The 26,405-nt window shown below is 41.3% G+C and overlaps 1 protein-coding gene across 1 annotated transcript in view; it reads right to left on the reverse strand.

Annotated features, from left to right (window-relative positions):
• The window catches only part of Abca13 (ATP binding cassette subfamily A member 13), a 428,395-nt gene that overhangs the window by 283,867 nt on the left and 118,123 nt on the right, over positions 1–26,405 (reverse strand). The window contains exons 25-28 of the mRNA XM_036201460.1: positions 22,430–22,624; positions 19,001–19,165; positions 17,492–17,669; positions 15,650–15,789 (exon numbers count right to left, since the gene is read on the reverse strand). Of these exons, the coding sequence (XP_036057353.1) occupies positions 15,650–15,789; positions 17,492–17,669; positions 19,001–19,165; positions 22,430–22,624 (678 nt within the window). The remainder of the gene's footprint in view (positions 1–15,649; positions 15,790–17,491; positions 17,670–19,000; positions 19,166–22,429; positions 22,625–26,405) is intronic.

Consider the following 26,405-nt stretch of genomic DNA (forward strand, 5'->3'; position numbering starts at 1 on the left):
TAATTGTTGTGTCAAGACAGTGCTTTAGTCCTCCATCAGCTAAAACAAGAGAGCAAACATATGTGATATGATCATGACAGGATCAGAGCTTTGTGTGAAAGTGTCCAGTGCCCTCTAAGGAGCCATGGCTCTCAGACCTGTCTTTCTTATCTTTTCATCATATGCTACCTTATACTCTCTACTATATCCCAGGGTTAGGCCCACTATGCAGAGCAAATGTCTTCATACTTATTGACTAAACAAAATACATTTGCACACATCTCCACCTACTCCAAAATATGTCTTCAACTAATAGCTATAGGTTTGTTTTCCAACACTAGTAGAGATTAAATGTTATTCCTTTATTGCTGCTGGCAGAGTACATTCATACACAATTTTTCAAAAATAATTTGATGTTGTAAAATTATGCACAGTCACAAACTCATAAAAATATTCTTACCTTTTTTCTCTCAGGATAAAAAGAATCTATCTAGGGAAATAACTTAAATAAATGTAAAATTGTATCCAAAATGATGACAGTTGCAACAATTATACCTAATACTGAAAATGGTCTTCCATAATATCTAAAAAGCAACAAGGAAAGAGAGTTTGAGAGTCTTCTTGTCATTTCTCTCAAGGGTCACTGGGAACCTCTCTTGGCAGCATGGGAAAAAAAGAACATTTGCTACAGCTAAAAGAGGAAGCCTCAAATACTTAATTTCAGTATTCAGGAAAAGTATGGGCAGAAACTGTTGTAAGCACCAAACTAAATTAATATATTGATACTTTGGCAGTAGATGGAGTGCATACCAAATGCTCAGCATTCTGTTAAAACACACACACACACACACACAGGCATGAAGAGGGTGAATATATTATGAATGCAAATAATTTAGTGGATTATAAAAACCCCTAACTTTGACACAGGGAATACCTAAAGATACATGTAAATCCATATGAGTGTGTGAATATACACAAATGTAGATAGAAAGTGAAATCAGATTCAATAAATCAAGATATCCTAACTTATCTTACATATGTATATCCTGACCTTCCAAAAGCCTAAGGATTTACTACAAATCCATTTCAAAGAAAAAATCATTTAGATATTTATTAATAATTTTTATCAAAAGTTCATGGAAATAATTTTGAAATTTAAAACATTATCATTTAATCATATTTCCTTAAGTTTTATGAATGTGTTGCATAAATTACTTCATAGGAAATTAGAATGCTACTAGTTATCAAAATGTATTGGGTATAGCCAAAGTTCAGATCCATATATATATTTGTTGCCAAACTAAAAAGTAAAAGTTAATCATGCATTTAACACAATAATAAAATAATAAGAAAGCCAAGTGATATTATTGCTTCTCCCCAGCTCACTGGTCTTTATACTATAATAAAATCTTTTCTAATTGTATTATAGAAAAGCAAGGTAGGGTATGGCAGTATATGAGAGAAGTCAGAGGGAGGAAACAGAAGGTGGGAAATGATATGATTATAATTTCAACAAATAAATAATTTTAAAATATTTAAGAACATAAAATGGGATATCTAAGGAAAAAAAGAATGAAGAGATTAGTCAAGATAAATGTAAAACATAAGTGATGTACCAAAACAGAAGAATGAGAGATTTCTCTCCACAAATAACAGTGTGTATATCTCTGGAAAGCCCAATTCTCAGTTATTTAGTATTGTTGAATTATTAGTATTTACCTAAATCATTTAATGCACCATAAATATTGAATTCCAGTTTGCTTTCTATTGATGCAATTAACACCATGACCAAAAGCTACTTGGGGAGAAAAAGGTTTATTTGGCTTACAGGTTCCAGTCCATCTTTGAGGGAAGCCTGGGCAGAAACTAGAGCAGAGATCACAGATGAACACTTACTATCTTGCTCTCTCTAGCTTGCTCAGTCACCTTTCCTTTTATTGGGGGGTGAGGAATCGAGACAGGGTTTCTCTGTGTAGCTTTGGAGCCTGTCCTGGAACTCACTCTGTAGACCAAGCTGGCCTCGAACTCACAGAGATCCGCCTGCCTCTGCCTCCCAAGTGCTGGGATTAAAGGCATGCACCACCACTGCCTGGCTCAGTTACCTTTCTTACACAGTTCAGGCCTACCTCTATAGGAATGACACCATCCCCAGTGGGCAGGGCCCTCTTATATGAATCAGGATTAAGAAAGTTCTCCATAGACAAGGGCATAGGCCAATCTGATCTAGGCAATTCCTCAGCCTAGGTTCCCTCTTTCTGGGTGACTCAAGTGAAACTAACAAAGACATCTTGATAAATATAAAATAATCCTAAAATTCAGAAAAATTTGTATACAACAACATCAGCAAAGCTACCAAATGAAAAAGTTCCTTACAGCACATATTGATGTATTATGTTTGTTTTTATGTTATAAGGTACATGTTAAAACTAAAATGAAAAATTACCAAGAAGTGCTGTGGGCCACGGAAACATAAAGTAGGAATTCAGCTGACTGTGGCAAAGCTGTATTTGGAAGAAGCCAAGGGCCTTTCCAGAGGATAAAACCAAGGTTTAAGGAGTCTTTGTGATACTGGCTTTTGAATATTAGCCATTTCCTGCTATGAATTCCTCATGTGCTATTGTAGCTTTTCCATTCCTAGAACAGTATCTTTGATCATTCATTGGACACAATTTCCCCTTTACAATTAAAGTATTTGGATAACTTCTCCCAACTGTGCTAAAAGCAGTCACACACCTAGACCCCTAATTTCAGGCCTTTCTGTAATCATTGTTATTAGCAACATCTGGCTAAGACCTTCTCCAGATGAAAGTCTCTTATCTGAGATACTTCCCCAAAAGTTCTAAGAACAGTCTTCAGCATCTAGACTATCTGTTTGAGAAGGCCTGGTGAGTGTGCTAATTAAGTTTAACCTTCTTTCTTGCAAGTGTTATCTCTAGTTCTAGATCTCCCTTTAACAATTACTCAGAACTAAAGGGCTTTTACATATCAGGTGCATCAAGCTGTGGCTCAAGATGCCTAGCTAGTGTGTACTTGCCCAACCCTGCTAGAAAACAACACAGCCAGGATAGATTTCAGGCCATAGGAAAATAAGGAAGTCTTATTTTCACACCTATGACTTAGCGAATTATAGGCTCTTAACATTTTAACTAACCACTTCTAAGAGTGTATTTTGAACACACATTCCCTTTCTTAGCTATATTAACCAAATTTAGCCCTCAGTTGATTCATTCCCCATTAGCCACTTCCCTTGTGGGTTGTTATGATAGCAGACTATTACTGCTCTTTGTGTGGATTTTTATCACCCCTCCTTGTGACCCTGAGGGAATTCAAGCCTGGTGACCTTGCCTTAGCCAGAGCATTGCTATTGCATAGGTATATAACTGTAAACTTCAGAGACTTGGAGAGGACTAGATTGGAGAACTAGAATAATGAGGTGGAAGATGGGGAAGAACAAGGTGAGAAAGAACTAGATGGGGAAGAACTAGATGGGAAATTTGAGATAAGATTTAGAGAGTACAGTGAGCCACAAGAATGTATTATAGAGATTCAGCTGTATATAATAAATACCTTGAATGACCAAAGTATCCTTCAAGAGGAAGCCATTTATCAAGGAATATTTGGTGTTATTTAGCTTTTTAATATATATCAACTGTCATCTGCTATGAAATTCATGTGCACCCATATAATACTAGGCAATTTTGCCAACAATTTAGCTTCTCAGACCTACTGCTGATCCTCCAGGTAATATCCCTGCATGGCCTAGGAGATAAGCAGGCTGTAGATGCATAGCTTTGTTTCTTGTGCAAATGAAGTTCAGACCTCCCTTCCCCAGACAGGATAAACAGCATTCCAGAACAATTGACCCAGAAAAAAGGAGGTTTTTGCATATCCAGGTGGAGTGAAGCATGGGGCAGGATTCCTGGGCAGAGCAGAGTCATGTGGCCAGGAGAGAAAGGACAAAGCAGTTTCTTAAGATGGTAGACAGAGCTGCATGGCCAGGGAGAAGATAAGGAGGCAGAATTTCTCAGAGTCAGGGGTAAGGAGCAAGGAAAGAAAGATGGTGGATAAAAGAACAGAGGATGAAGATGAAGTCAAAAGCACAGGAGCTTAGTTAGGACTATGAAAATACAGGAAAAGTGGGTACAGAGAGGAGCTGAATGTGAGAGGATGGAACTGAATCTGTATAGACAGAATTTTAACTTAGATAAATAAAGTAAATGGATGAAAAAGCATGGTGTATATAGATGCTTTTTCCTCAGATAACCCCACGTCAAATGTAGTGTCTTCCCCAGGACCCTGGTAGGGATTTTCCCAGGGCAGGCCCTTGGGAAAATTCTGTTAAGAGAGAACAGCAGAAAAATGTAGAGAGAATTCATGTAAGAAAGGAGCTAAGTAAGAGAGCAGAATAGAAGCTATGTAGAGAGAGAACTGACTCAGAAGAATAAAGTACACCAACTAAAGAGTTTCGTGTACATAGATTCATTTGATATTGTCTAAGATTAGATTATCAGTTGGTTGTAGATTCTTCCATGGACCCTGGACAAAGGTTATTGAAGGGCTGGACCCCAACAGTCTTTGTTAAAGAAGCTGTAGGAATTCCTCATCCACAAAACACATATTAGTTGTATTGATGGTAAAGGTTTGAAACCAGTGACCAATTCCCCTATCACCAAGAACATGACCTTCAAATATTATGAGTTAAAAATAGATATATATTAATAATAATTGCCTCACAAGCATAAGGACCTGAGTTTCAATCCTCAGAACCCATTTCAACAGCTGGGTATGGGGACATGCACCTGAAATCCCAAAATTTTTGGAGCAGAGACACAAGTATCACTGGGGCATGTTGGTCAGTCAGAGTAGACAAATCAATAAGTTCCAGGTGCAGTGAGACCCTAGCACAAACATGAGTTTGGTTGCAGGACGCAGAGAAATCAATCTCTAACAAGAAGCATCAACCCTGCTGTTAGGTTTCTATGTCAAAAGTTGCTGTACAGGCTGATGGGGGATCAAATATATCAATATCCCCATATGCATGTTGTAATCCCAACCTGCCAGGCAAAATACGCCCACTGCTGTAATACTGGCATTGCTATTATGGAGTTAACTAAATGATTTCTGATCAGATTTGAGGCCCACTCCACAGGAGGGAGTTAATGTCTGGTACAGTAAATCTGTTCTAAAGCCTATGGACATGAAGGTGATAGGCACTACTGTTATTTTGTTAAATGTCCATGCTATGAAATTGACTTCTAAATGTTTGTGTTTATACACAGAGATTTGTGGTACTCACAGCCTTGGTCAGCAAAGTTCCTTAGAGCAGTTATTATAAAGTCATATTTGGTAAAAGTGCTGAGAATGTCTCTGAGTTCTCATCCCTAAATGGAACGATATCAATTCCCTCCCCTCCCCCAAGGCACAGGAAATATCATGGGAGAGAGAGTGGAGGATATAAGAGATGAAGGGGAAGGGGTGCTCTGAAGTGCTGTCTACTGGACAGAACAGAGCTGCTGCACACACAAACTCAGAGCAGCAGCAGGCAGCTTAGCAGAGCAGTTGTCTGTGTAAGCCTGAGTCAGCCGGGATTGGGGATTTAGCTCAGTGGTAGAGCGCTTGCCTAGCAAGCACAAGGCCCTGGGTTCAGTCCTCAGCTCTGGGAAAAAAAAATTATTGAGTCAGCCAAAACTCTATCAAAGATAAGTGAGGGGTTCATAGGGCCCCACATCTGGCTTAGGAAGCATTGGCAGTTGGTGATATCTAGAGAAGAAATAGTCATTCTTCTTTAGACACTGGTAGGTTGCCCATGTTCCAGTATGGCCCTATACTTGTGATGGCTGGACATGATCTTTTTCAACTTAACAATGAAGAAAAAGTCTGTATGTTCCACAGCAACTGTACTTGAAACTAAACTTCAACCTTTCTCCAGGATGTCAATATATAGGCTGACCCTCTCTTGTGAGGCAGAGTGGCAGGAAGCCACAGCTACTAGTGACCCTGGGACCCTGAGGATAAAAAGACAGTTTGCTAAGGATAAAAAAGCACATGCTAACCGGCTGGTAGTGGTGCACACCTTTAATCCCAGCACTCAGGAGGCAGAGGCAGGCAGATCTCTGTGAGTTCAAGGTTAGCCTGGTCTACAGAATGAGATCCAGGAAAGGCAACAACACTACACAGAGAAACCTTGTCTCAAAAAAAAATAAATAAAATAAAATAAAGAAAGAAGAAAAAAAACAGGTGCTAAGATGTAGCATCCATTAACCCAAGTGAAATAACAGCATGTTCCAAATTCTATGCACATACTTACAGTCATAATACAGAGAATAAATATTGGAGGGTAGGATTTCCTAAGCAAAAATGAGTTTCCAACAGGACTGAGAGTGGTACAATATCAACGCTAGTGTAGCGTGGCCTGGATGTGAGTTATAACTCACATAACCACCACTGAGAACACTGTACAAAGAGTACACCCAAAAAATATGATAAAAAGATTCTTTTCCAAGAATAGAACCCTAAAATCAACGTTTTAAAATTAGAAAATTCTACAAAAGATTAAGTAAGCTACAGGAATGCAAGAAAAGAGGAACAAAAAAACGTGACGGCCAAACACAAGGAATAACTTAGCTGTCACTTAAGATGATCAACAGTGTTTAAAAGAAACAAAGAACAACACCAACAGAAGGCTGTGGCCCACATGTTACTGGGGAATATTAGTAATAAAAAGACTGAATTACTACACATAAAATTTTAGGGAATGGTGCTAAATAAAAATAAGTCAATCCCTAGCACTTATATACTACATCATTGTATCTCTTTAACAATTTAGAAGTAACAAAACACAATAAAGATCAGGGGTCTTCAGGCAAGGGGCTTGAAGGAGAGTAGGTTGGACATGATATGGATAGGTATAAAAGGACAATACCAAGGACCTTGCAGTGATGGGCTCACTATGTTTCTGACCCGAGGTTGCTGCATGACCTTACACAGTGATGACTCCCCAAACTAAATACTCATAGGTAGAAACATACACAGGTAGAAGGGAAACTGGGGGAACTTGGTAAAATAGTGAATCTCAGCAGTGTCAGGATCTGGGGAATTCAGTAAAGGGTCATGGGATTCTCCTGTTACTCCTGACAGTACGTGTAAACACACAGTGAGCTCAAAGACAAAGGTTGATGTTTTAAAAGATTCAGAAGCCCAAATGAAATTGCCTAATGAACAAAGAAGGACTATAACAGAAGGAGAGAGGGAAAGAGGAGGAAGAGGAGAGAGAGAGAGGAGAGGGAGGAAGAGAGAGAGAGAGAGAGAGAGAGAGAGAGAGAGAGAGAGAGGAGGTGAACTAGTTGGAGAAAGAAGTATGAAAGGAAGGAAAAAAAGAAAGGGGGTTGGTGAAGACTGAACAGAGATGAACTAATTTGAAAAAAAGAACAAAAGTCAGAGACACACACAGAGAAAGAGAGAGAGAGAGAGAGAGAGAGAGAGAGAGAGAGAGAGAGAAGAGAAAAAAGGAATGGCAGGTGAGAATTGCATGTAAGGGAATGAATAAGTCTACTGCTTCAATTGAGTTGACATTGCAGTCTATTTTTCTTGTATTCATTCTTTTAATATAGACGGGAAATTATAAGGTGACTGGGTCACAGCATAATATGTCAACTCTGAGCTTAAATTTTTATTTGCTATATCTAATATTTTTCTACTTATGTCTCCTCCTCAGTCAGCGTCTCTCACCATTCCAAGGAGAGAGGAATTTTAATAATATGAAACTGGATTTATTCACAGTAAATGAAAGTTTCTTTCTCCCTTCACTGCCAAAAAAGGAGCATCCCCAAGATTCTACTCAGCCCCCTCTATATTAGCAAAAGCCAATATCTTATCCATGTTGGACAGATGGCAGCATGCATAGATGGATGGAGGAAAAGATAGACATGTGGACACATAAACAAATGATGGAACAGATTTTGAAGTATCTTCTTAAAGAAAGCATTGGAATAACCACAGTTATCAATCACACAGGCCTATTTTCCTCAATAGAAGGAGATGACTGATGCCTGGTTACCCAGAAGGCTGGAGTGAATGTTGCCTGACAACCTGGTGATCTTTTTGCTATTCTACAGAACCAGCTTTCCTGAATCCCCCAGTATCCTGGGCATTTTTAGGCTCTTATACTGCACTTAGTCTCTCAGTGAATAGAACTCATCTTATGAAAGAGGTCCCATGTACTTTGCGTCCTCTGCCAATAGAATCTATCCCTATACTTATTACAGATCTTTCCTTCTTTGGCCTTGCCCTGAGCTCTGTTTATCAGCCAATAGAACTCATTCTTATTGTAAAGGTCACAGATGCTGTGCTGCTTTGCTAGGTAGTTTCTAGGTAGCTATGCCTAAAGTGTTGTTGTGATAATTGTCACATGAAAATGTAGCTGAAGTTTTCTCCAGTCCTGCCTGAGCCTGCAGCTGCTCAAACTCATATTTTTGGTTGTGAGTCTAGCCTTTAACGGCTGAGCCATCTCTCCAGCCCAAGCTGCTCAAACTCAAATAAACACACAGATGTTTATATTGATTACAAACGGTATGGCCTAATGGCTCAGGCTTCTTGCTAGCTAGATCTTACATCTTAAATTAACCCATTTCTATAAATCTATACCTTGCCACATGGCTCATGGCTTACCAGTATCTTTACATCTTGCTTCTTATGGCGGCAGCTGGCAGCGTCTCCTGATTCAGCCTTCCTGTTCCCAGATTCTCCTCTCTGCTTGTCCCACCTATACTATACTTCCCACCTGACTACTAGCCAATCGGCATTATATTTATTAACCAAATCAGAGCAACACATTCACAGCATACAGAGTGATATACACAGCATGGAAACCTTTTTCCAACATTTTACAGTGCTTAAATGTATAAGGAAAATAAACCATAGGATCAAACTCTGGAAGTTTTGACCCAGTGCCTACAAAAACAGTGTTGAACCAAGTTTCATTCTTTCCCTCTCATGGACCAACTCCCTGCAGGCTGTGAGGCTTGTGGGGTCCCTGACAGGAGGAAAGTCAATAGTCCCACCAACAAAACAGGCCTGGACTTTGACCTTCCCAGACAGAGGGCATGACTTGACATGCTTTCCTTCAATGGGGACCAGATGACCAGATAACTCTGAGAAGGTTGTTGATTCCAAGGTCATGAGTTTGAGTCCTGGTTCAGCTACTAACTGGTTAAAAAAAAAAAAAAAAAAAACCTTGAGCCAATCCTCTATCTGATGGAGGTGGCTTATTTGTATAGTGGACAGAACAGTAAATCCATCTATCACAATGGGTTACATGGCTGTTGGTTAGTTGGTTTCATGCTCCCATTTCATAGCCATGAACATTAACTGGTAGAGGTGGATCTAAAGGTACAATGATGGACATCCACATACATCTAAGATCTACAAAGGACCCGGGTGGTGGCGGTGGCGGTGGCGGCGGTGCACGCCTTTAATCCCAGTACTAGGGAGGCAGAGCCAGAGGGATCTCTGTGAGTTCAAGTCCAGCCTGGGCTACCAAGTGAGTTCCAGGAAAAAGGCCCAAAGCTCCACAGAGAAACCCTGTCTCGAAAAAACAAACAAACAAACAAAAGATCTACAAAGGAGCATGTAGTTGGAGAGCTTTTCTCCAGGTCCCACTAAGCCCCAGCAGTCCAGTAGCCCATTTATAAAATGAACACACAGACACTTATATTATTTAAACTGCTTGGCCATTAGCTCAGGCCTACCATTGTCTAGCTCTTACTCTTATATTTAGCCCATTTCTATTAATCTATACTTTGCCACGTACCTTGTGCCTTACCAGTACCTTACATCTTTCTTGTCATGGTGGTGGCTGTCAGTGTCTCCCCACCCAGCCTTCCAATTCCCACAATTCTCCTCCTCCTTGTCCCACCTACCCTATCCTTCCTGTCTGGCTACTGGCCAATCAGCACTTTATTTATTTTAACCAATCAGAGCAACACATTTGACATACAGAACATCCCATAGCCGGAGCACTGTCAAATCATCTCAAATGGCTTGTGTATTCTCTAGTCTCACAGACAAGAAGCACATCCTTAGACCTTCAGGCTTCCTTTGAGACCTGATGCTTTACAGGGGTTCATGTCCAACAAGTCTATTGATAAAATGCAATTACTTTTACCCTGGGCAACACTGCTGAGTTTCAATAAATGACTCCATGTTGAACATTTTCACACACCTGAAACCCAGCTCCAGGCCGAACTATTTAAGACTTGCTCTCAAATCACTGGTGAGATGCCCACAGGCAGAAACCAGATTCCTATGAATTCCATTCCCTCCACAGGGTTCCCAGGGGGACAACCTCAACCTGCCTAGGGATCTCATGAGTTCCCTTCAAAAACTGTTCTGAACATGTGAACAGTCCCTTCAGCACCTGCTGGAGCTCCCCAGTCCTGAGTAATATCTGCTCTCTGACATATTCTAACTTTCACAAGGATCTAAGCCAAGCATTTCATGTCTACTCATCATTTATTTGCCAAGCTTCATAACTACTAAACATTAAGAACAGCAATGACTTCTGTTCACCTTTAACCTATGTAATTCATCCTCTTCCTCCAAGTGCTAAGTTTCTAAAGACAGCTAGGGTTCTAAGGGTAAGTGGAAGGTCACATCTAATGCTACACAAACCTAAACAAAATGCAGTCTATGTCCTTAAATAACTAACCAATACTCCAACTGGTGAAGTGCAGATTGCATGTACAGGATCCTTACTGTTTGATGCCTAGCATCAAAGATATGGCCAATAGAAAGAACCCTAGGAGTGCAGACCCTAAACTTCACTTTGAGTCATAGATTTTCATTTATTGGCCAATACTCTTGGAAATGTAGACTTCCCTAACCTTTACTATTTTGAATTAATAAAATGAGCCAAATTTTGCTTGGTTTTTGTGAGACATAGGCAAGAAAGCATTTGGGAGTGGCCATCCTCATGCTCAAATCTTTTAAAAAATAAGTACTCAATGAACCGTAATTTTACATCTGAGACAAAATGATTCATGCTAGAATTCCATAAGTACGAGAACTATAACATGCTCCATTTGCCTTTCTCTCTCATTCACATTTGATTGGTAGGAAGATGAGATGGAAGATCAGCTTCTCCCCATCACAGACTGATATCCCAACTCCAAAGCTTGAAGCTAATCTGTGCACAGGAAGCCACATCCTCATCGACTATCTCTCAGACTGTTCTCTGCCCCATCACCAGTTACACTGAAAGCAGAAACTGAAATGCATCCACATGTGAATTCATGAAGAGAAAATGTTGAAATGCAGCAGATAAGTACTGGATAAGATACTGACCATGAAATCAAACAGAGCTGAGTTGGAGTGCTGCCTCTACTCCATGATGAGAAGCTTTTGCAAAGTTAACCCTAAAACTCAGCTTCTTCATCTTGGAACTGCAAATCACAACTGCTGATCCCAGTTGTAGAGCTGAGGCCCAGACAAGGGTCCCAGCCAGTGAGTGCTCTTGGAAGGAGAGATAGTTTTTCCTTCATCTCTTCTTCCATTTCTGTTCAAATTTGTACTTGATTAGAAATTATACTTGAGAATTGATGAGCATTACAGGAACTCAAGAGTCTCATTTCTCTAAAGAAACAATTTATAACTGTCTGTGCCAGTCATCAAGTTAGCATCTTTTTTTATTATTATTAAGAAATTTTCAATTCATTTTACATACCAACCACAGATTCTGCTCCTCCCTCTTCCCACCCCCTGCCTCCCCTCCAACCCTCCCCCTATTCCCACCTCCTCCAAGTCAAGGCCTCCCATGGTACCTCAGCAGAGCCTGGTACATTCAATTGATGCAGGTCCAAGCCCCTACCCCCTGCACCAAGGCTGCGCAAAGTGTCATACCTTAGGCATGACTCTCAATTTACTCTATTGCCCTGTTCTCAGTGATGAGGATGGACACTGTAATCTTTCTTCTTTGGCCATTGGCACAGTGTTAAACTTGCATACTTCTGTTATTCCAGAGTGCAGATGCTCAGACACCTCACTGGATTTTTCTGCCATCCAGCTGTGTTCCCTCCAATGCAGTTTGGAACTCAAGTCGAATAAGAGGAGCTACTTCCACAAAGGTGTGTTCTGTTCAGCCCTAAGGATGGGTGCTTCTCCGAGTGTTTGCCATTACTGCATTCTCCAGTGTTCTCTTTCTCTCACTGATCAATCCCCTCTTTATATATGATTTTATAGTAGTAATAATCCATATTAAACTTAGCCTGCTTTTGTACCTTCTTCATCTCTTTCTACTACCCTGGATAATAACAAAATTGACACTGTGCTCAGAAAATGGTAATAACTGAGAAGAAAAGGTAACAAAATTCACTATGTCAAGACAACTAAAGTATACCTAGACAATAAAGTTTTTAACTCACTTTAATCATTTTAGAAGGTGACAGGGGTGCAAAGCCACAGGAATCAGATGAAGGAGGTTGATGCAGGACACTGATCCTTTGAAGTCTTTTATAAGGTAGGGTTCTGCACTGTAGTCATAAAGTGACCACAGTCACCAGATGGGTCCAGTAGTCAGGGATCCATATGGTTTTCACTCTTTGGCTCATGTTCCCAGCACAGATCCTAATATAGAAAGTTCCTGGGCTGCAAGGAGAGCTGGAAATGGGCCATCACCCATCAGCCCCCTTGTTCTCTGCTACAAGCTGTCCTTGGTCTGCAGAAATCTGCTCAGTCACAGACCAGCAGGCCCACAGAAATAGGCAGATCTACTATCTGCTTCTGTGACCTTGGAGTAAATGACTGTCAGAATGAAAAAGACATTTTTGGTTCTCTGGCCCAGGAGGTCTTTTGTGACCAAAGAGAAGAGAACACTTGGCTCAATTCTAGGGAAACATTTTAATTAAGAAAGCAGTCTGAGCAGCACCGCCACTTCCTCCTCCAGCTGGCCTTGAAACAAAAACCATCATATTTCAGTACAATCTACTAATTCTGCACAGGTTCCCACTTTCCCCCTTTGTACCCTGACAGTTCTGCCGAAGACATGGGGGAATGTGACTGTGCCCTGTCCTGACTTGGTCAAAGGATTTGAGTGATACATGTGCTGGGCATCTAGGTCTCATTTTTCAGATGGAGGGAAAGAGGCCTCTTAAAAAAGAGCCACACATAATTGGGCAAACGAGTGCTTAAAACTTTCCTAATAGGCACATATTTCCTGGTTAAGACATTATGATTCTTAGTGTCAACCTCAGACTTATAAATTGAACAACAGAAAATTACCCATTTGCATTAATATGTTTCTTATAAAAATGATATTTTGCTATGTTCTTGCCTAATAAGAAATAATAAATAACTATGACTAAGTAGTACCCCACAGGTGTTCATCAGTGACCAGGATCTACTCTGAACACTGTCATCATCAGGCACCATGTGCACATAGCTTAGAATGTACTGATACAAACCTAAATGATACAGATCAATCAAAAGACATAGCTAGCATAAGATGTGTGGGAACTGCTGCAGCCAGAACATGCTTTACAGTAAAGCATTTTCACAAGTAGAAGACACTCTAAAATAATTGTTCATCAATATCAAGTATAGTACACTGTATATAATTCTCTGTGCTCTATTTTATACAATGCACCAGCATCATCACAATCACATAAGTAATGCATTGTGCAATGACTTGATGACAGCTATGTCGCCAAAGGGCAGTAGGAATTTTTCAGCTCCATTATAACCATAGAAGACCACCACCAATTGCACGATCCATCACTGGCTGAAATACAGTGATGGGAAGAATGGCTTCCATTTACAGCTCGGATCATTCCAGCAGCATAGATGGCATTGCAGTAAGTATCTCTCTTCTGTGTGAGACATGCATCTGTGTGTTTAAATACCAGAACCAGTTTTCATAAAACTAAATGCCCATGGTTGACTGCAAGAATAATTCATCCAGGGGACAATGGCATTAAGCCAGCTTTATGAGTGCAAACATAAGACAGTACATGGTCTCCAGTGACATTAACTGGACTGAACAAGACAGAGTAAAGTCTGCAGTCATGTAAACAAGCAGATCAGACATCCCCTTTTATTACTACCTCTAAAACCCAACCAGGGGCCAAGTAAGAACCACTGAGATCTTGTCTGGTTCTTCTGAAACCCTTATTCTCAGAACATTGATGTCAGGTGTGTCTCCTCCCTAACCCTATGTCCAGGGGTCTCGGTCTCTGCATCACTGGCTGCATTTCACATTCATTTCCTCAGCAGTTTGCTTTCTCTTCCACACTTCTGAAGAGGATGCCATCATTGAAAAACACAACACAGTATGTACATAATATGATATAAATATGTTAAGAATGATATTAACATATAGCACTGTAAAAATTTATAGCCTCTTTTTAATAGAACTGAGATAAAGACATTTTCTCTGAAATTTCTAAACTACTCAAGGAGAGCTTAGTAAGTTTCATACACAAAGGATGTCACCTGGCATTGGCTTGGCACTAGTGCTGGTGTGAGCATCTCTTTCAAGTGTGATACTGGAATGACAGCATAGAACAGAGCTTCAGACAGACAAGACAGCTCCCAGAGGACATGATCAAGCCTCTAGATAGCTAGCATTCCTTTGAAGCAACATAGGCTTTAGGCAAACATCCCTCCCAAAGGATATTTAAAAGTTAAAAAAACGTAAGTTTATAAATACAACAGAGGGCATACTGAGGGCTGGACAGTCACAAGGCTAAGTGCCAGGTGCCAGGTGCCTGGGTGACTTGCTGTGACAAACCTAGTTCTCTTGAAAGTGCACTGAACCAAAAATAACACACTGATCCTATGACCACACATCACTTTTAAGTTACTACTAGTATTTGAAGCTTGGAATTTTTCATTCATGGAGCAGGGTTTTCTGTATTGGAGAATAAGATCAAATTATTCCTGTGTCCTTGGAAAAGTGACCTTTCAAGGGGCCTGCAGGCTGACAACCCACCTGGAGACAAGAAAAGACCCCCCCCCAGGAAAATACAGCACCACAGTCTAAAAAGAAACAAGATAAAGTCCCCAGGAGAACACAATTTTGAATGCAAATATTCATAGGAGGACTTCTAGTATCTAGATACGAGAGAAGCTAAACAATACATTAAAAGGTAAGTGAGCAAAACTACACAATATGGGAACTCCTTCTCAGGGATTCTTCTGGCCTTTTCATCTCACCTTATTCTCCACAGGGTCACATAAAACCTCAAGGTCCATTTGAAAGACATCACCACCAAAATAATTTAGAAGGTCAGTTTGTATGTGCACCTCTGAACTCCTTCTTGAGTATCAGATGCATCAAGTAAGATGGATTAAATCTATTACCAATATTTTGTTCTGTAACTGTGCCCCCTTACCTGACCTGAAACTGTCCTATTTGTAATTGTCCTCGAATTTTGATATTAAAGTGAGTTCACTGCATTCATGATTCTAAGTAACCCTCCCGGCCTCCAGAGCATCCTCTAAGCAAAGCGCTCAGCAACTCCACAGTTAGCAGCAAGAGTGACAAGGTAATGTTGGGACAAAATAAACTGGATTCAACATAAAAAAAAAATGGTATGCAACCCAATGAATATAAAAATCCACTATATGTGTGAAGATTCCTTCCTGATACAGTGTGTTGTATGGCCTATAAGAATCTTACCTTTTGAATGACCTCATTGATCGCTGGAGAGTTTGGTGTATACAGTATTTTTCCATGTAATACAGGTTTTAGGAAAGACCATACCAGTGCACCATTTGGAGACTGTAGAATTTCCTGATAAAGCTTCAGACAGAATGGTGCTGCAACAATAAAGGAGGGAGGCAAGTATTAGGTGATCTAGGTTGAAACAAAATATCCACCTAATGTTGTGACTGACATACACATCTACCTATGTTTTAATTCACGATGAAATGACTCATATATATTTTCATGACATAACTCTGAACAGGAGTATGCCGGCAATATTTTCATGTCCCTGACTTAGCAGTCCCTGTCCCCTAGAATATCAAGATACCACCTTCCAGATGTTGTCTGTCATAGAGATGGCACAGACACTTTACAATGAAATTGGGGATTATTTTTTAACATGGTTTTAATCAGGAAAAAAATCTTACTTCAATAATCACAATTCTAAGAATAGAAAGAACTTTTTTAAATGTAGTCACCTTGACAAGTTGCTCCTGGATTCTCTGATATTCCATACAAAACTATCACAATACTCTTAATACATTAAATCATATGACATTGACTCCAACAATTCCTGGTGGTGACTCTTATTGTAAAGCTAATTGATTTCAATAACAAGTCTATGTAAGTTGTCTAAATCATCACTGTAATGATTGGTAATTAAGTATAACATTTATAAATAATTATAATTATATCAGTATAACCAGTTCTTGTACCCAAAAAGTGAGCCTTGACAGGGAAATGGTATCTTGTCCTTATGCCATGATTCACATGGGTACGAGGAGTACTGTTTTGATCATTTTCCAAAATCTCATGAACAGAAAAAAAAATCCTTTTATCACAAATATAATAAAATTGATAAAAAAAAATTACCCCTCTAAAATATAAGTTAACCATATACCTATATGCTAATCCTTGAAGCACTGACTAGAGAGGCTATTCTTTGTTTAACAACTTGCTCTTTAAATTATAAGCTTAATTGAGATGGGAATAGTTCTTATCTTAGAAATAATTGTGGTATGCATAATATAAGAAACTTGATCTCAAGAAACATCTGTGATTGTGAGCTGAGTAAACCTAGGTAAGTAATTTAGTAATCTCTGAGCTTCTGACATGACCTCTAGAAAATAAAGCTGGTGGTGCTGTCTAATGGTTTCTGTGACAACCATTTAGAAAAAAAAAATGCAGAAAAGGATCAACAAAGATTGGTCCTCAGTGTTAATCAACTGACTGGGGATATGAATGGATGAGATTATGGATGAGTGGGTGCATGGATGGATGGATGGATGGATGGATGGATGGATGGATGGATGAATTGGAGGGTATATGGATGAAAGAGAGATAATCGGTTAAGATTCCTAAATGAAAAACGAGAAAGGAATATTAGAGAAAGAAGAAACAAAGTTATTAAAATTAAATAACCCTAATATATGTCTTCACTATGAAATTGCCCAAACATTTGACAGCTATACAAATTATTCATCAGCTATGGAATACACTGGCTTACTGCCAAATGGTCCCTAATGCTGTCATCAACAATGCTTACCCTAGGATACCAAAGAGACCAGGGTTTCCGGTGGGTCAGATATTTTAGACTCAGTTTCTTGGAGATACAGGAGAGAGGATTAGCTTGTGACCATGGGCCCTGGGAAAGTCTACAGGGAACTATTATGCTAGCACTTAGTGACCGATGAAAATGAAGGAGAAACCTCAGTGCCAGCATGTGCCCCAGAGGTCAGCCCAGGAAGAACACTTTTACCAAGCAGGTGCAGTTATTACCATCCAAGCCAGCCTACATAAGCACATGTGTCTTACTTGAGTCATGAGGAATGTTGAACTTCTCTTTCTCGTCCTCCAAGAGTTCATTAACTCTGGGTAAATTAACGAACATGTTAGAGCTGCTGAGGAAAGACTGCTGGTCCTTACAGAGAAGCTTCATCACAGACTGGAAAGAGGCAAAAGATGAACTTCTGGCTTGGTCTTTCTGTGACACCTGAGCATAAAAAAAGCAATTATAAGTGATTTTAAACAGACTTCTGGAAGCATAGTTCTGTCTTTGAGAGAATATACAAGTGGAAGAATCAACTCTGCTTAAATCTGGTCTGTTCTCAAGAAACCACTGAAATCACTACAGTGATTTTTTTTTTTTTCTGGTAAATGTATTTTGTAGAAGAAAAAAATCACACACATACACACACACACACACACACACACACACACTTTCATACACATTCAGACACTCACATTCATACACACTCAAACACATTCATATACTCACACATTCACACTTACATTCATTCATACATTCACAAACACATTCACATACATTTACACACACTCAAACACTCACATTCACACAAATACATGCTCACACTCACACATTTGTATACTCACACATTCACACTTAAATTCATACATTTACATATACTAAAATACTCACATTCACACAAACACGTTCATTCATGCACACTCACAATCACAAACACTCAAACACACTCACATTCACACACATTCATGCATGTATGCATTCTCTCATACTCAGATTCATACACACTCATATACATTTACACTTATACTCAGACATTCACATATATACTCAGATTCGCACACACATATTCACACACAGTCATAAGCTCTCACATTCACACACTTCCTTGTTTGTCCATTAATAAATTAATCCATCAAATAATATCATGATTTCAAATAAACTTACAGTCTTAGCATGTATTCACACTGCTAAGTTAATACTGATTCTTGACTGCTGCCCAAATTAGCCATACTGTTGGCAAGGTTTCTGGGTACATCATTATCTGGCCCCTCCTGTATCGCCAACTCTCCTTACCCTGGTTGATTTTATCCCAGGCAGAAGGAATTCAAGCAAAAATTAATATCAAACCACTAACCTAATTCAAGTCTGTGTTTGCATTAGGAGAAAATGATCTGTAATTTGTAAGCCAATTATTTATATGTAAATAAATGTTCTAAGGTTCTTGAAAGCAATTTGCTCTCAGAATTAAGTTAAACAGGCCCTTGAAATCTCATCTATGCTAATAATTGACTTAGAAGATTTTTACTTCATAGACAAAGCCTGAAGCAGCTCAGCCTCCTCATTGGTGGTCATGTAGATCAATAGCACTTCTCAATTTTAGGGTAATGCCAGGCCCTGCTATCGTGCTATTAGCTGTAGAGCCGTTAAGAAGTGTCCTTGTCCATATACGCTGTGATCCTATAAAATTACAAGCTGGAAGAGGAAAAAAAGGAAAAAGAAACAAACACAAAGAAAACAAACTACAACATTTTCCATCATGTGAGGATCAAACACACCTGTTGGAAGTCTGGCATGTCTAGCAAGGCGGTGATTTTAAATGTGTGAAGAAATTCAGAGAGGTGTTCAAGGGCATGCTGGGCTCTGGCAAGGATGGAGCTGAGGCTGGAAATGACATCCAACAGGGAGTAGAGCAAGCCATTTGCTTCAGAGGGTATCAGAGTCTTACAGGGCAGCAAAAGAAAAAAAAAATGGAATAATCAATACCATTTCCACTCTCACAAGTGTCTCTTGAGCAGTGACAACTTTGTGTCTTGATTTTCTTCTCTCTGGAACTTCAAAGCCTTACTTTTTTTATACTCCATAAAAATTCTATGTTGGAGTCGATGTAACTGTGTTTTGCAGAGCACATTAAATTATAGCAGTATTGTTAAAATATAAACCAGCAACAAATGGTTAGAATCTGAATCACTTTCAAAATATTTCTTCATGTCTTCTAAATGACTAAGGTGGAAGTTTGAAAGGAGGCTCAAAATGAAACAGTGTTTTTATGTGACTCATGGGCACACTCCATCCATCACAGTGCTCCTAGCACCCTGGGGTGGTGCATGAGCAAATGGAAGCCTGGAGAGATGAAAGGCTTCCTGGAGTCTACCAGTGAGAGAAGTTCAGGGCTGCCAATTAGACCAGGAAAAGTGTCCTCGGAAACCTACTTTTTCTCAGGCCACCTGACACACTGCCCACCTTGCTCCTTGTTTGCATATCCCCTACAATGTAAACTCCAAAATTGGGATTCTTTTCTGTCTTGATCATTCATGTGTGAAATGGAGCTAGAACAGCACCTGCAATACTAGTTATACAACTGAGTACTTTTTGGTTGACCATAATAATTTAGGAGGCAGCCCCTCTGTCCACAGGTGGGAAACATCAGAGGGATTCTCCTCCCTCTGAGGGTCATCTACACCTTGAATTTTGAGTTCCCGGACTGGGTCAAGGAGCCCAATGGTCACTGCTTCTTAATTTTGTTCTCTGGAGTCCTGCTGCTCTACAGCTTCTTTGAGGCCAAGAGATCACAATTTCACACTTCCCGATGTGCTCTGCCTGTGATGACCTATTCAGCACACCGCCAAAGACGAGACTGAGGAATGGGAGACAGGGTGAGTCTTTTGGAGATTCCCCACTCCCCTTTCTACTTAGAGCTGTCACTTAGAGGTGACCCCTTGAGGCCACTGACTTCTTGTATGAAGTAACTGAGATTCCGGCCAGCATGGGTGAGATTGACATAGCCAAGCCTGCTTTACCAAAGGCTTCTGGGGTTTACTGTCAGCAAGTGAGACAGAAGGTACCTGTGAACTGAAGTAGCTTGACTCTCAGTGACAATACATGCACATGTGCATTATGGAACACCCTCCCATCTCCAAGCAATGTTACATACGAGTGACCTCTCATACCATTGTGTATATGGAAGGGCCTGATAAAGGGAGCTTGTTGTTATTAATGGTAGTGTCACATATGCTGTGTCTGCAAAGATAGGATCCAATTTAATATCTCATTCTCCAAAGAAATCCTGGCAGGTAAGAGGGTCCTTGTCCAAGCACTTACTTGGCTCTAAGAAGCATTGAGAGGTCTATGTGGGCATGTGGGAACAGGCACTACAATGGGTTAATTGATAATATGGTAGGGAACATTAGATGAGGGGTCTTTGATGAGCAAATAGAGAGCTAAGTTCCTTGACATGTCATCTGGAAGTGTCAATTACACCAAGACAGCGAATCGGTAAAATATGGAGGCATGCCTTGAGACTTTAAAGTACACATAAAAATTAGCATTTTTTCTTGGACATGATTATAAGAATGCGAGTGTTGGGAGGTAAATGAACATCTGTCAGAGGTTTCCTGGAGTGACAGAAGGGAAGAAGACCACAAATGACAGGAAAAGCAAATCTACTCTTTTCTGGCCCAAGACTGTTCTACTGAACATGGAACACCAGCAGCCACCTTGCCCTGCTGCTGATTGGGACCTTTCTGATGGCCTGTGTGACACATCCTCAAGAGAAAACAGAACTCCAAGAGGCACGTGAGCAAGGGCACGGAGAGTGGGTGCTGAGGATTTTAGTGAAAGTTCATGTGTGGAGATGAGGAAGACCTTCCAGAAAGGGTGGTTGAGACTAGGAAGCAAGACTGGGAACTGGTGCTGGGTGGGTGGGGCTGAGATGGCCACCAGCTTCCCACATGTACACACATACATCTTCTCTGGGGATGTTACCTTCACATTCTTTCCCTGCTTTGTAGAGCGCTGCTGTAGAGCAGTTAAAGGGTTGGTATGCTGCATTGCCCACCCCTCTACAACTTCCCACAGCTGCCCTGGTAGAACTGGATGCATCTAGACAGACAGGGCAGACACCACAGATCTAGGCAACAAAGAAGGTGAGGGTTACAACATGGTAGGCACATCTGCCTTGGCAGCTATGAATGAACTAGGCTCAACCCTGCTTCCTCAGATACTAAGAATGCTGTCTCTTAAGGAGAAAAATTTGACTAGTGGGCTTCATGTCATTTCTTCCTCCTCGCTACCATGTTGTACCCAATGCTTCAATGGCTCTGACCCCATGGACACACTACAAGGTCTTCTAGACTTCCATTTATTTGATAAGATCTAACTGAAATGCCATCCTCAGAGTGACCCTCTTCCCAGGTGACTGAGGCTGCCACAGAATCCCTCATTGTTGATCCCATACTGTAGCTAATATAGGGGCCATGGGCCATGCATAGATTTAAACAACCTGAAGGCCAAAAAAAATTTATATATCTATAATGTATATGTACCATTATTTTTCTTGTCAGTATTCCAAAGGGAATGCAGTATAACAGGTATTTATATAGCATTTATCAGCTCTTGAGTATTACACATGATGTAGAGAAGTTAAAGTGTATAGACAATGTGCTAGTTGGTTTTTTGTCAACTTGGCACAAACCTAGACATATCTGGGAAGAGGAACCAAAATTGAAAAACAATGCCTCCATCAGACTGGCATGCAGGCAAGTTTGGGACCATTTTTCTTAAGTAGTGATTGATGTGGAAGGGCTCACCTTACTGTGGGCAGTGCTACTTTCGGGCAAGTAGTCCTGGGTACTCTAAGTAAAGCAGGCTGAACAAGACACAGGGAGCAAGCCAATGAGCAGCACTCCTCCATGGCTTCTGATTCAGTTCCTGCCTTGAGTTCCTTCAACCATGGATTGTGCCATAAAAGTGTAAGGTGAAATCAACCCTTTCCTCTTAAGTTGCTTCTGGTCATGGCATTGATCACAGCAATAGAGACCTAACTAAGATGGACGATTATACATATGTTCTATACCCCACACCCTTTCATATAAGGCACCAAGCACCCCTGGGTTTGAGGTCTGAGGATACAGACAACAGTCCATGTGTGGTCAGCATCGTCATAGGAGCAGCCTCCCTGCGATGCCCTCTCAGGGTTTGGTCCTTACTTTGTAAATGAAGTTCCTCAGGTTCAGGTTCTGGCCCATCACCACGAGCAGAGAGAATACTTGAGATCCAGGCAGGCTGCAGAGTTCCCTTGTAGCAAACCATGATTTCTCACTCTCAGGAAATGTCAGCAGGAGATGAAGAATTTCTTCATCACACTTTCCAGACAAAGCTCCAGTGAGGACACTGGAGAGAAGCTGTTGTGAAGCATTGTGGATCAGACAGAAGCAAGACCAGCACAATATGTGCTCCCACCCCTTCTACCACCCCCCCCAACCCCACGTGCCCAAGAAAACAAACACTTGCACCAGACAGAAGCAAGACCAGCACAGCATGTGCATCAGCCCCCCTGCCCCCCAAGACCCCACTTTCCCACGAAAAAGCAAACACCTAGAAACTCTGTGTGCTGAAGATTCACTCATAGACCAGTTCTTCTGTTAGCTTTCATCATCATGACAAAAATGCCCCAGGCAAACACCCATAAGGAAGAAAGGTTTGTTTTGCTTCATGCTTACAGAAGTCTTGCTGCATAGTCTATAAATCCTGTTGAGAGCCCATCTTGGTGGGATGCACACAGGGGAGCCAAGCTGCTCACCTCAGAGTGGCCAGGAAACAAAGAGAAAGAAAGCAAGGCTCAGGCTCCCAATGTCCCTTTAAGGGTATGAAGGTTGCAGTCCTTAGGAACTAACTTCCTCCAACTAGGGCCATCTCCTGAAGGGACCAAACATTTACAGTGTGAGCCTTTGGGGGATAACCTGGAGCCAGACTGTGGTGGAGCCTAACTCTGTTTTGTTTTCAGCATTTTGAATGGAAGTGGTTTTGAAAGTGCAACTCATTCTCTGTCTGTGCAGCTTCCCTTTGCTTGAGCCCTGGTAGCACTGGGGTGGAACCTTTCAGCCCTCCTCGGTAGAGCTCTGTGGAGCACCCACCATCGATGCCGTGCCCCTGAGGTTGCCTGTTCCACAGCACTTGGGGCTTGTCCACTGATGCTGTTTCACTCCTCTTTGCTTTCTGTTTGCTGGATCTCTCACTCTTCACTGTTAGTGTGTAGGGAACTAGTATTTTTAAATCAATTTTTGCCTCCCTTACTTCTAGATTTAAAAGAGGATTTCTAAGCTTTCATAGTTCCCTTAAAAAATAAAAGCATATAAACTCTGAAGGGGGCACTGAAGATGGACTGTATCTGTTTCCACTCCATTGGTATTCCATGACACATTCAAGGACTCAGGTGCCTCCTCACGGAGGCTCATCTTTCAGTTACTGACATGTAACAAAATTGCACAGAAAATAAAACACAAGCAACTGGACCCCCTATTGCATGTTTATAGCTACCATGGGTGTGACTGCTGTGAAATACTCGAGCTGACACCAATTGTGGAAACCCTAATGATTAGAGATAGCATCCAACCAGAAGCCTTGCAGTCAAAGAGGGCTCACTGGGTGCTTCCAAGTGCTGCAAAGTCATTAAGAGACAGTACAGTCTATCAGTCAGGGATTCCCAGATGCTAAAAATAAGAGAGAGACACAGAGATGGTCCTTCATCTACAAACTAAGCAAAACCTGCATTTAGGAGCTCAAGAGGTGGCTAGCCAGATTAAACACTTTACTGAACAAACATGAAGAATGGAGTTTGGATCTCCAGCATCTGTGAAAAACATAGCCATGGTACCCTACCTATAGCCCCAGGACTGGGGAGCTAGAGACAAGAAATCCCTGAAGCAAACGAGGTAGGCAGACTAGCTGAGTCAGCAAGCTATGGGTTCCAAGAGAGAGGCTGCCTCAATGTAGAAGGTAGAAAATGGTGCCACTACTACCCTCTGACCTCTGTACACACAGGAATGCACATATGTGCACACAACACACACACAAGGAGGAGGTGCTGCTGCACTCCCTCTTGTTCAGGGGACTCAGTGCTTTTCTCTTAAGGTCCCGAATGATTTAGATGAGGCTTGCCATGTCAAGGAAACAAACCCACCTTAAATGAAATCTGATTGTTAATATTATTCTCATAGAAACAACAACCAACACTACCCTGACAGGGACATTTAGAATAATACCATCTTCACATGTACCTAGGCAAAAGGCTTTTATGCATATGGTAGTGGAGCAGACACATTTCCTTACACCTGTTTCCCGGTGTGCTCCGGCACTTCCCAGGGATCCCTGAGGATGGAGTGTTGGGCACTAACCTGGCTTTCAGTGCTGCATTTGCTCAGGTCTGTAAATTGGCTCCAGGCTGGGACTTTGCAGGGAAATGGGGCTCATCCAAACACACCCTCCATCCAAAGGAGCTTCTCCGAGCTCTGGGTGGACAGGAACCCAAGCTGGTCCCATGCCAGTCCTCCCATGCTTGCTGAGAGCCTCTGTGCCCACCACTCTGCAGTGGGTTACTCAATGGTGCCAGCTCTAAGGCTTTTGTTCAGGGGTAAAACTGTTTGTCTTGAAAATTTGGCCACCTCACTTCCTAAATAAAGAAGATCCCTCCAAGAGCTCCGAGATACCACCTAGGCAGGAGCAAGTGCTTGCCAGTAGGTTGGTAGACACTCCTTTGTGTGGTTTTCTTTTTGCTGTTTATCTTTTGAAAATACTATTATGCCTGTTTTCTCTTCTTGGAAAGATGTCTGAATCAAGTAGCACAGGTGAGGAATATAAAGCTAACAAGTCACCATTGCTCACTTAGAAACATGCCCTGTTTTCATTCAGCATGAAGCAGGCAACTCAGGCTTTACTCAGGCCCATACCTTAGACTCTCAGACACAAAGACGATTGTGTTTCTGGTGTGGTTCCTACACATCCATGTTTAACTTGGCAATCTGCAGGAAGACCGGGGACTTGGGAGGTATTTTCCTGCTCTGGGCATATAAACTCAGCCACATGGATGTTAGTGATGATCCTCACTAGAGGCACTCACCTTTTTCAGCAAGAGCTTGCATGGCAGGAGACATAGGTCAAGAGGTGGGGGGGGGGGGGGGCTGAGAATGTGGTTCTGCTGTTGCCCAGCTAAAAAGTTTATACTCTGAGATGAAGATAAAACATTAAAATGTGAACAGAGTGGGAGGAGCCCTGCTCAGTCTTTCTGTGAGCAGCAAGGACATACTGACAGCAGTACAGCCATGGTGGAACTACAAGAACAGTGACTCTGCCAGTTTCAGGTTTGATGCTTTACTGGCTGGTTTGATGTGTCAATATGACATAAGCTAGAGTTATCAGAGAGGAAGGGGCCTCAGTTGAGGAAATGCTTCCATGAGATCCAACTGTAAGACATTTTCTCAACTAGTGATCAATGAAGAAGGGCCAAGCCTATGGTGGGTGATGCCATCCTTGGACTGGTGGTCCCATGTTGTGGATATCACTCTGTATAAATAAAACGCTGATTGGCCAGTAGCCAGGCAAAAGTATAGGCGGGACAAGCAGAGAAGAGAATTCTGGGAAGTGAAGGCTGGGGAAGACAGATACTGCCAGCCCCCGCCATGACAAGCGAGATGTAAGGTGGCCACATGGCAACTTATAGACTAACAGAAATGGGTTAACTTAAGATATAAGAACTAGATAGCAAGAAGCCTGCCACGGCCATACAGTTTGTAAGCAATATAAGTTTCTGTGTGTTTATTTGGTTGGGTCTGAGCGTCTATGGGCCTGGGGGGTAAGAGAGATTTGTCAGGCTGGAGAGATGGCTCAGAGGTTAAGAGCACTGACTACTCTTATAGAGGTCCTGAGTTCAATTCCCAGCAACCACATGGTGGCTCATAACGACCTGTAATGAGCTCTGGTGTCCTCTTCTGACCTGCAGTCATACATGCTGTATACAGAATAAATAAATCTTTAAATAAAAATAAAAAAATAAAGAGAGATTTGTCCTGACTGTGAGCCAGGCAGGAAAACTCTAGTTACAGTCCCGGGTTCTATAAGAAAGCAGCTGAGCAAGCCAGGGGAAGTAAGTATAAGCAGCTCCCCTCCATGGCCTCTGCACCAGCTCCT

Source organism: Onychomys torridus, chromosome 10 (assembly GCF_903995425.1).
Source record: "Onychomys torridus chromosome 10, mOncTor1.1, whole genome shotgun sequence".
Taxonomy (NCBI): Eukaryota; Metazoa; Chordata; class Mammalia; order Rodentia; family Cricetidae; genus Onychomys; species Onychomys torridus.